At 49.4% G+C, this 12,057-nt stretch overlaps 1 protein-coding gene across 2 annotated transcripts in view; it reads right to left on the bottom strand.

The window, feature by feature from the left end:
* VASP (vasodilator stimulated phosphoprotein) overlaps window positions 1-12,057 on the bottom strand; it is a 183,422-nt gene that overhangs the window by 16,294 nt on the left and 155,071 nt on the right. For both annotated transcript variants that reach the window (XM_030220022.1, XM_030220023.1), the window contains exon 10: window positions 10,814-10,859. In XM_030220022.1, coding sequence (XP_030075882.1) covers window positions 10,814-10,859 — 46 coding nt within the window. The remainder of the gene's footprint in view (window positions 1-10,813; window positions 10,860-12,057) is intronic.

Genomic DNA, 12,057 nt, shown 5'->3' with positions numbered 1-12,057 from the left:
CTCGCCATGGCCACGCGTTGCTTACTCTGCCGCTGTGTCTTTACGGGCATAACACCGCTCCCTCTCACCGCCAGCGCTTATTCAGCTCTCCGATTATCGCCGGTAAGAAGCGGGTACCCCTCAGCTGTTCCTGCGGCGTGCTCGGGGGTTTTAATGTGCAAAAACGGGGGTTTTTTTCAGCAGTGGGAGCGGAGCCCGGGCTGGAGACGTCCGCTCAGCTCGCAAGCATCACGTGACCCCCAAGTCATCCTCCTTTAATTGAACAAGAATCCTGAAGACTGTTTTCCGACTTTCTCCCAAGGACGGAATCTCCAGGAAACACGAACAGAACCTGAAATAGATTTACAGCAGATAGCATCAGACAGGGAGGGATCATGGCTGCATCTGCTATGACTAAAGGAAAGAAAATTATCACGGTAAGAACCTAATTTTCCCTTCCTTGTCATCAAGCAGATGCAGCCATTACAGATGGGATGTATCAAAGCAATCCCTAGATAGGGTGGGAACAAGCCACACCACGCGCCAGCACTTGCGCTCCAAAATGTGCGTCCCTCCTGGCAGCCACATCCAGCCTGTAATGTCGGGCAAAAGAGAGCTTAGAAGCCCATGTTGCTGCACTACAAATCTCTTGAAGAGAGAGTGCTCCAGTTTCAGCCCAAGAAGAGGAAATTCCTCTAGTGGAATGCGCCTTAAAGGCATTAGGCGGAGGCCGGCCGGCAAGCAAATAAGCTGAAAAGATAGATTCTTTAAGCCAGCGGGCAATAGTGGCTTTAGATGCTGGAGACCCTCTGCGAGGACCCGATAGCAAAACAAACAGATGATTAGAGGTCCTGAAAGAGTTAGTAACTCGCAGATACTGCAGCAGAGTCCTGCGCACGTCCAACAGGTGTAATTGCCCAAAAGATTCTGGAAACTCCTCCTCGACAAAGGAGGGCAAGAAAATAGGTTCGTTTAGGTGAAACGCTGAAACCACCTTAGGCAAGAAGGAAGGCACAGTCCGAACCGTGACCCCGGACTCTGAAAACTGCAGAAAAGGGTCTCTACAGGACAGCGCCTGGAGCTCTGACACCCGTCTCACCGAAGTAATGGCCACTAACAAGACGGCCTTCAGTGTCAAATCTTTCTCTGAAGCACGCCGAAGCGGTTCAAAGGGAGCACCCTGAAGGGCCTTCAGCACTAGCCCCAGGTTCCAAGCTGGACAAGGTGCACGCACGGGAGGACGGAGCCAAAGCACCCCTCTAAGAAACCGTGCCACATCCGGATGAGCAGCTAAAGACACGCCTTCAACCTTGCCACGCAGGGAGGCCAACGCTGCCACTTGCACCCGCAGGGAATTATAGGCCAAGCCTTTTTGTACACCATTCTGCAAAAAGTCCAGAATGGGCGAGACAGGAGCCCGCAGGGGTGTGATCTCTCTGGAAGCACACCAGACTTCAAACTGGCGCCAAATCCTGGCATAAGCCACAGAAGTGGAACGCTTGTGGGCTTGCAGGAGAGTGGTAATTACTTTATTGGAAAAGCCTCTGCCTCTCAATTGCGCCCTCTCAATCGCCAGGCCATAAGACCAAATCGGCCGGCATCCTCCATGGTCACCGGACCCTGTGACAACAGGTTGGGAACCAGAGGTAACTGAAGGGGATCCTCTACGAGCATTTGTCGGAGGTCCGCATACCAAGGCCTCCTGGGCCAATCCGGGGCGATGAGGACCACTTCTCCTGGATGCAGCCAAATCCGCAGGAGCACTCGCCCTATCAAGGGCCACGGAGGGAACACATACAGTAGGCCCGGAGGCCAGGGTTGAGCCAAGGCATCCAACCCCGCCGCGCGAGGATCTCTCCGTTTGCTGAAGAAGCACGGGACTTTGGCACTGGTGCTTGTCGCCATTAGATCCATCACGGGCTTGCCCCACTTGGCACATATCTGCAGGAACACTTCGTCTGCAAGTTCCCACTCCGCTGGATCGATCTGATGCCTGCTTAGATAATCGGCTTGCACGTTGCTCTGACCTGCAATGTGAGCTGCCGACAAAACTGTAGATGCAGCTCGGCCCACTGGCAAATTTGTTCGGCCTGCGTGGCTAGAGCTCTGCACTGAGTGCCGCCTTGTCGATTTATGTAGGCCACTGCTGTCGTGTTGTCCGACATCACTCTGACAGCCAATCCTTCCAAGGTCATTTGAAAGGCCAGAAGCGCCTGAAACACTGCTTTCAACTCTAGGCGGTTGATGGACCACTCCGACTCCTCGGGTGTCCATAGACCCTGGGTATGCTTCCCCTGGCAATGTGCGCCCCAGCCTTTCAGACTGGCATCTGTCACCACTAGGCACCAATCGGGGAGCGCCAGCGGCATTCCTCGCCGCAGCATGCTGTCTGAGAGCCACCACTCCATGCTGAGTCGGGCCGCAGGGAGCCAAGAGATTCTGCACTGGTAATCCTGAGATACTGGAGACCATCTTTGGAGTAGAGCATACTGTAGAGGTCTCAGGTGCGCTCTCGCCCAGGGCACCAGTTCCATGGTGGCCGTCATCGATCCAAGCAGCTGGACAATGTCCCAAGCTCGCGGGCGGGGCATCCTCAGGAGCAGACGGACCTGATTCTGAAGCTTGCACCGCCTTTGCTCGGGTAGGTACACATACCCCGAGGCTGTGTCGAACCTGGCCCCCAAATATTCTAGAGACTGCGAGGGGGTCAGGTGACTTTTGGCCAAATTGACGACGCAGCCCAGAGATTGAAGTACTGAGACCACTCTGGCTATTACATGCTGACTCTCTGCAGCAGAGTTTGCTCGAATGAGCCAGTCGTCCAGGTACGGATGAATCCGAATACCCTCTCGCCTTAGAAAGGCAGCTACTATCACCATAACCTTCGAAAAGGTGCGGGGAGCTGTGGCGAGGCCAAAAGGCAAGGCCCAGAACTGGAAATGCTTTCCCATCACTGCAAACCTCAGAAACGTCTGGTGCGGGGGCCAAATTGGAATGTGCAAGTAAGCTTCTTTCAGGTCCAGAGATGTGAGAAACTCTCCTGGCTGTACCGCCGCAATGACGAAGCACAGGGTTTCCATGTGAAAATGCCGCACTCTCAGGGACTTGTTTAATTCTTTAAAGTCCAGAATAGGGCGAAAAGACCCTCCTTTTCGCGGCACCACAAAGTAGATGGAGTAGCGGCCGCAGCCGTGTTCGGCGGGAGGTACCGGGGACACGGTCGTTTGGCGGCAGAACCGCATCGGGACTCCACAAACACGTCTCTTACAGGGACGTTGAATTCTATTCTGTAACCGTCTCTGATCAGGTCCAAGACCCACTGATCTGAGGAAATGTTGGCCCACTCCTCAGCAAAGAGGGAAAGACGTCCTCCGATGACAGGACTCGAGGAGAGGGCTGGCGCAGCATCATTGAGAGGGTCGCCCCTGAACTCCAGGCCTTGAGCCAGTGGCTGTGGAACGTTTGTCCGAGCGAAAGGAGTTCCTCTGCTGAAAACGGACACGAGAAGTGAACCCAGCAGAACGCCCCGGGCGGTACCTTCAAGCTTCACGGAAGCGAGGTCTGTAAGAGGAGTGGACCGCCGCACCCTTAGAGGAAGGCCGAGGCCTATCTTCGGGCAAGCGCTGGGGTTTAGCCTCATCCAGGCCCTTCACAATTTTCTCCAACTCCTCACCAAACAGGAGAAGGCCTTGAAAGGGCAACTTCACCAACCTTTGCTTAGAGGCCATGTCCGTCGCCCAATGCCGTAGCCAAAGAAGACGGCGAGCCGCCACTGCTACTGCCATGTGTTTAGCCGAAGCTCTGACAATATCATAAAGGGCGTCAGCAAGAAAGGACAAGGCCGACTCCATCCGCGGAGCCACATCTGAAAAGGGCTCCGCTCCATCACTGGACTGTTCCACTGCCTGTTGCAAAAAAGCCAGGCAGGCTCTAGCAGCATAACAACTGCATGCAGACAACCGAATAGTGAGACCTGCAATTTCAAATGACCGTTTAAGTGCTGATTCCAGTCTACGGTCTTGAATATCCTTCAGGGCAACACCTCCTTCAACAGGGAGGGTAGTTCTCTTTGTCACAGCTGTGACTAGGGCATCCACTTTAGGCATAGCAAAGCGAGCCATATGCTCCTCACTCAGAGGGTATAATTGCCCCATAGCCCTGGAAACTTTCAAAGGTCCCTCGGGGTCAGCCCATTGAGCCGAAATAAGCTCTTGGATGGAGTCATGCAAAGGAAAGGCTCGAGCAGGCTTTTTGGTACTAGCCATCCTAGGATTCACAGAGGAGGCTATGCCACTGGCAGGGTCCTCAATAGAGAGAGCCTGCAGGCATCAGAAATAAGCGCTGGCAGCTCATCATGGTGGAAAATCCTCACCGCTGAGGGATCGTCCAGATCCTGAGTCATTTCTGCACCAGACTCTGGCTCCTCAGACCATGAAGGCCTGCCAGAGTCCTCCGAATCCTCGCAGCCCGACCACGGGGGGGGGGGGGGGGGGGGGGGGGGGGGGAATGGAGGTGCCGCACTCTCTGAAGGGGAATGAGCCCTTCTGCGCTTCATATTCTGCCAATTATCAGGGAATAACGCCTCAGAGGGCATACCCAGGCTAGAATCCACCGGGGGGGGGGGCATTAGAAGAGGCCCATGCCGGGCTTTGTGGGAGAGCTCTTTTAAGCTTGTATGCTTTATGCATTAATAAGACAAAATCAGGGGAGAAAAACTCACCCTGGGCACCCGGATCTCTGCCGGGGCTAGTAGCTCCCATATCAGCCTCACTCCGAGGCCTCCCCCCGGGCTCAGGACTCTCCGTCTCAGCGGAGGTCGCACCATGTGGTAAATTCAAAATGGCGCCCGCTGCCAGCTCAGAGCGCGAAGAATTGTCGCTCGCCATGCTCGGGCCGGCTCTAACGTCTGTACAGCACAATTTACAGAGCCCCGCTGCTGATCTGTGCTTGCCACACTTGGAACAGCGCTTTACTGTCTCCGCAGCCATCGCAGAAAACGGCGGTAAAATTCAAAATGGCGGTTCGCGCCAAAATCGCACCAATCGTGGGCCCACCCCGGAGGAGTCAGAAAACACTCTTACCTCACTGGATCGAGTATCACAGCTCTGGTCCCACAGAAAAAGGCAAGGAAAAACCTCTGTTCCAGCGTCTAAGCGCTTTTTTTTTTTTTTTTTTAACGCTGTGAGGAAAGCAGAGGTAAATAGAACTCCGGAGGCTCAGGTGAGTGGGAAAGGCAGGGAAAGGGCGAACCTATGTGCCTGCATCCACTGTTGGTGGGGAAGGACAGGGAAAGCTAAGCAATGTGTCCACATCCACGGAGGTATGGGTAAGGCAGGGAAAGGGCGAACCTATGTGCCTTTAAAGTGAAGCTGCTATAGCCTCCAACACCCCTGCTAACAACTGGCAAAAGCACAGGAGCAACCTCCAGGCAGATTTTAGATGGAGCTCGAAGAAGCTGCAGCCACTCTGCTAGGGGAGATAGAGAATACTGAAGAGAGGCAGTGGAGCAAGCTGGTATGAGGCACTGAAAAAAGTGTGCTCTCTATCTCCCTCTGCTGGTTGATGGACACAACCCATCTGCAATGGCTGCATCTGCTTGATGACAAGGAAATATTTGTGTGGGTCTGGGGGTGGAAGGGTGGAGGGATGCTAGACAGGAGGGTAACGGTTAAGTGAATGTAGCGGATGCGGGGGACTGTGGGGTGAAGGGAGGGCAGGGGATGAGGCCAAAACCCGGGAGAGTGCGTTTATTCCTCGTGGGATGGCTGATCTACTGATAGAGAGATCGGCTAAATGGAGGGGGAGGGTTGGGGAGGGACTGTCGATATGTTAAAGCAGGGGAGAGTGGGTTTGGAGCAGGGGGAGGGACGGGGATTGGCCATGGTGAGGGGAAGGTGCCAGGGGGGGTGAGGGTGGGGGGGACAGGCCTTACTGGTGGGTATATGGAATGTGAACGGGCTCAATAATCAGAGGAAACGCAGTAGAGTATTTAAGGAGTTGAGCAGGCTGAAGTGGGACTTAACGTTTTTGCAAGAAACACACTTAAGACCAAGAGATACTCACATGCTGCGTTGTAGGCCTTTTCAGGAAGTGGTGGTACATCAGGGAGAAGGACCAAAGAGGATGGGGGGAGTATATTGATAAGACAAAATTGTGGGATTGTGATTAAAAAGGTGTTTCGAGATACTAGTGGGCGCTGTGTGGCCCTTAGAGGGTGGTTGCAGGGCAAGGAGCTGACATTGATCAATATTTATGCACCGAATGTGGGGCAGAAGAAATTCTTTCAAACATTAAAAGCAGAGATTCTGGGATTTGTGGGAGGGCAGGTAGTGGTAGGGGGGAATTTTAATCTCGCCCCAGATGCAAGGTTAGACCATTCGACAGGAGGAGGGCAGCAGAGTGGTCCTGGGCAGAAGGCATTGTTGCAATTTATGAAGGGGTTGGAAGTGATGGTTTGTTGGAGGCTGCTACATGGGGTGCAGCGGAATTACACCTTTTACTCGCATGCAGCACAGACTTATTCCCGTATAGATGGGTTGTGGGTGCATCGTAATGGATAGCATATGGTGGAGGCGGCTGAGATAGAGACAATTTGTGTTTCTGATCATGCGCCAATGTAGATTAAACTAACTGGGCTGGGTCATTGCAGGCGACAAGGAGTCTGGAGACTTAATGAGAGTCACTGCTAGGTGATGAGAAAGTGAAGGAAAATATTAAGCTTAATATTCAAGAGTTCCGTCGCTTTAATGACAATGGGGAAGTAACTGACAGGGTGTTATGGGATGCGTTGAAGGGGGCCTTGATTAAGTGGGGATCGCGCAAGAAAAGGGAAAAAGGACAACACTCGCTACTTTTGCATATGAGGTTATTACACTTAGAAAAGCTGCACAAACGAAACCCTACACCACAGATATGGGAAGACCTTAAACAAATGAGAGGGGAAATAGCACAATTGCAGATGGCAGACGTTGATTTCATGAGAACTAAGCTAAATCAGCAATATTTTGAGTTTGCCAATAAATCAAGTGCAATGTTGGCCCATTATTTACGGACAAGGAGAGGGCGCTCCCTTATCCAAAAGTTGAAAGATGGTGGGGGAGGTTGGCACTATGCTGATTCAGATATTGAAAAATGCTTTGTGCAATATTACCAAGACTTATATAGTGCCTCTGAGGGTGCATCGGCTGCAGATACAGCTCATTATTTGGATCAGGTTCCATTACAACGATTGGATGAATCTGAAAGGGCTCGGCTTGGGGAACCTATTAGACTAGGGGAGGTACAGGGGGTGATAAAAAGACTTCCTAATGATAAGGCCCCAGGATTAGACGGATATTCAGTGAGGTTTTACAAGTGTTTTCTGGAGGAGCTGGGAGATTTATTGGTGCAAGTGGGTAATGGCATTTTGGAGGGCAATGGGCTCCCGGTATCCATGTCTGAGGCTAGGGTAACGGTCCTGCCTAAACCTGGGAAAGACCCCACTATTTGTTCATTTAGACCTATTTCACTTCTGAATGTGGATGCAAAGATAGCGGCTAAGACCCTGGCTAACAGATTGGCTAGGGTACTGCCGAAATTGATTCATATAGATCAATCTGGATTTATCCCAAAGAGGCAGGTAGGGGATAACATAAGGCGTACTCTTCATTTAATATGGGAGGCACAAAGATCCCGGTCTAGTACAGCTATGTTAGCCATAGAAGCAGAAAAGGCTTTTGACTGGGTCAGTTGGGGGTTTTTGCGAGCAGTGATGAATCGCATGGGCCTTGGAGATAATTTTGGTACCTGGCTGGCAGCCTTATATGCAGATCTGAAGGCATGCCTTAATATTAATGGGGGATATACATCTTTTTTTCCAATTGGTAGGGGGATCTGAGAAGGGTGTATAGTTTAAATTATGGGAGGATCGTGGACCAAATTTGGGTGGAGTTATCCCGATGGAAGGGGTTGTGGCTTTCCTGGTGGGGGCGCATGGCAGTGGTGAAGATGAATGTGCTGCCTAGATTGTTATTTCTGTTTCAGTCACTGCCAGTGGCGGTTCCGAGGCAGACACTTAAGCAACTGTAGGGTCTTCTGTCACAGTTTATTTGGGAGGGCAGACATCCCCCTTTGGCAGGACGTATATTATGGGGGGCTCCTGAGAGAGGGGTTACAGCGGTACCCAATATTGAGTGGTATTATTTTGCTGCCCAACTGCGGATGATTATAGACTGGGAGAGGGGGAAAACAAAGCCAGCTAGTCAGGTGGAGCAGTCGTATAGCCCTCATAGGCCAATGAGTTCCTAACTGTGGACTACTGAAAGAGTGGGAGTGATTTTGGCTGGGATACAAAATCCGTTTTTGAGGCATCTGGTGGAACTGTGGGGAGAAGTGCGGAGGAAATGGGGCCAGACTGATAGGGTGTCTACACTTGCGTCTTTGCGATGGGAGCCAAAATTTGGGGCTGGGAGAGAAAATGCCATATTTGTGCAGTGGGAACAAATGGGTATGTTGAATTTCCGAGCTGTGCTGCAGGGGGGGGGGGGGGGGGGGTAGGATGAAGAGTTTTGATATGCTGTACTCCATGTATGGCCTGCCCGGGGGAGATATTTTTTCCTATTTACAGATTCAACACTTTGTGAGGGAACTGGGTTGGAGGGGGGAGAACCCTTAAGAGCTGGAAAGTCTGGAAAACCTGTGGCTTTTGCTGAGGAGGGTGCCCCGACCAATATCAGTGATATATAAATTTTTTAGGGGATGTGATCCCAGACAATTTGGTTTTCAGGGGGCCTGGGAGAAAGATTTAAATTGCCGTTTTTCTGATCAGGGGTGGGAAGTTATTTGCGGGGAGGTTCAGAAATCTTCGGTATGTGTTTTGGTGCAGGAAAATGCACATAAAGTCTTATCCAGATGGTATTACACACCTGAGAGATTGAAGCGGATGTATCCTGGTACATCAGACATATAGTAACATAGTAGATGACGGCAGAAAAAGACCTGCAAGGTCCATCCAGTCTGCCCAACAAGATAAACTCGTATGTGCTACTTTTTGTGTATATCTTACCTTGATTTGTATCTGTCATTTTCAGGGCACAGACCGTAGAAGTCTGCCCAGCACTAGCCCGCCTCCCACCACCGGCTCCACCACCCAATCTCGGCTAAGCTTCTGAGGATCCATATATGATTTAGGTAGAGATTTATTCTGAATTATCTGAAAGTACATTTTTGACAGGCTTTCTGCTTTAATGTAAATGTCTGTCTTTGATTAAGTTTTCATCTGTGTCTGCTGGTTCCATCACTCCCATGGCAGGACATCATACCAAATAATTGCTGATCTTCAGCACAGGTTATTAGTCATGGTTTTGCTCTCAGTGCGTCTCTGAAATCATGCATCCAATTCCTCCAGAAACATGGCCAAGTCCTAGCATGTCATGAAGGTAAAACCAGGCCAGGCTCAACCTGTTCCTGGTAAGTTGGAGCTCGTCAGCTTCACCAGATGTCAGTTTCACAAAGCAGCTCCATTTCTTCAGGACAAGCTGATCCATTTCCAGTTTTGCCCCAAGACATGCATGGGGATGTAGTTCCCATTTTATAATATCAGAACGTCAAGGTCATTAATTCAATGGGGCATACACTCCTCGGAGCTACACTTCCCTTCCCTCCTGACACAGTAGTAAGCGAAACAAGTGGCCCTTGTCGAGGACTGATTGGATATGTGTGGCTTAACCTCTATAATTTGTGGGTTACAAATGTCAATTGACTAACTGTAGCACTGAGGAGTTGTAAATCCCAGCTGGGTTCTTTTCTACATATATGGTGGACCTGCCCAAGAGTAGTTCCCTTCTGGCAGGCCGGTATGAAAGCGTTAGTAATATTGATTGAATCATCATTGGTGTGTAGTCCTGTGGTATGCCTCTTGGGTTTGTATAACGAGTGGGATTCTTGGGAGGAGAGCAAATGGCTGCGATGGGGGTTGGCAGCAGCCAAGTGCCTTATAGCACAGCATTGGAAAAAGGTAGACCCCCCCACGTTAGGTGATTGGAAATGCAAATTGGGCCAGTTAATACATATGGAGCGCCTTACGGCTTATCGCAGGGAGGGGGTTCAGCCACATAAGGGTGGGTGGGCTCGATTCCAACAGTGATTACTACGCATTTAGGATGATGGAAAATTAGAGGATGGACTCCATTTCCTTTCAACTGGCTTTAATATTAAATCCCGTGTATTATACCTGAATGTAACTCGTCTTGAGCTACAACTGAAAAAGGTGAATGCTAAATCAAAAATACCCCTACTGAAATTTCAATCAGAAACAGCGAACAAAGAACACAGGAAAAGATCTTTGTTGTTGAAGAAAGATTGTTGTGATTGAGAAAAAACCTAATGTGAAGAGCAGAAGGCATATCCCAAGCTCCCAGACCAGTTTGTTTAGCCCTAGAGAGGCCAAGATGCAAAACACAGCAACGTGTGGCAACTGTTAAAAATAGGTCAGTACATATCAGATAAAGTGAATTAACTGAGACAGAGGGGATAATGTGTTCCATAAAGAAGACTTTATAGTGTTCCACTTCTCTCAATCAATCACAGCTGGACCACCCCCTACAGTAACAAATCAAAGCTAGAACCTCTCCCCCCAACAGTAAGCTGCAGCTAGAATATACACCCTGTCAATCAATCATAGTTGAAAGAATCTTCCCACACCTCCCTTCCTTTTTCTAATAAGCTATGGCTCAAACAAACTTCTTCCTCCCGCGGATAAATTCCATTTGGAATGTATCACAAGTCCAGTTGAGTGAATACCCCCCTCTCTCCATTATGTTGAACAAGCCTTGGTAGTTGAACATTCCTCTGGTACCTGGGCAATGTGGTGCTGGCTTTCTCCCATGGTCTTCTAATTGAATCTGCAGAGGGAAAGGATGGAAAAATATGTGAATAAAATCCCCAAGTAGGTGATCTGTACTTAATCTAGTGTATACATGTTAGCTTCAGCCCTAGGTAGTAGCTGAGTATACATCATGTCTGAGCCTGCTGTCGCAGCTCAGTCCACTGCAAGTGTAGAATGAGCAGATGCAGAGCTCCTGACTAGAGCTGTTATCACCACCATCTTCTGCCTTCAAAATCCACTTGTCTAAAACATTACAGAATTGCCAGCTTTCCTGCAACTCTATGACTTTCTGCATGTTCTAGCCTTTGTTCCTATTATTTTGCTGGAACATCCACGTTTGGTTTACATTTTCAGCTATACTTGTCAGTCTTACTGAAGGATTACTCCTTGGGAGCAATTCTAACACACAGGCACTAATATTTATGCATGTGTGCCTCTATATGTGTAAATTCCAGAATTTTGCCTAAGCGCTATTCTGCAAATACCCACTTAACTAACATAGTACTTATTTGCAAGGCAGCATACACAGGGGCAGAGCATAAGTGGGGCTCAAACTTACATAAGAATAGCCATACTAGGTCAGACCAATGGTCCATCTAGCCCAGTATCCTGCTTCCAACAGTGGCCAATCCAGGTCACAAGTACCTGGCAGAAACCCAATTAGTAGCAACATTCCATGCTACCAATCCCAGGGCAAGCATTAGCTTCCCCAAGTCCATTTCAATAACAAACTATGGGCTTTTCATCCAATAACTTGTCCAAACATTTTTTAAACCCAGATACACTAACCTCTGTTAAGACATCCTCCGGCAGCAAGTTTCAGAGCTGAACTATTCTTTAAGTGAAAACATATTTCCTCCTATTTGTTTTAAAAGTATTTCCATTTAATTTCATTGAGTGTCCCCTGGTCTTTGTACTTTTTGAAAGAATGAAAAATTGATTCACTTCTACCCGTTCTACATCACTTAGGATTTTATAGACCACAATCACTATAAGTTATGTGCATGTCTGCAACATCTAGCTGTATGGTTGGTGTAAGTGCTCATGCTTAACTGTTAGGTGCATATATACCCAGTCAAGCTAGAATTCTATGAAGGAGAGTAGCTGCATATGTTCCTTTATAGAATAGGCTCCTACCAGGATCCCTTTTGTACAACTGTCCTGCTTATGACCTGGTCCTTTCTGTCTCCCTTTGGTGCAGTACTCAGGGGTAT

The sequence above is a fragment of the Microcaecilia unicolor genome, chromosome 11 (assembly GCF_901765095.1).
Source record: "Microcaecilia unicolor chromosome 11, aMicUni1.1, whole genome shotgun sequence".
Lineage (NCBI taxonomy): Eukaryota > Metazoa > Chordata > Amphibia > Gymnophiona > Siphonopidae > Microcaecilia > Microcaecilia unicolor.
This window is presented reverse-complemented; position numbering and strand designations above follow the sequence as displayed.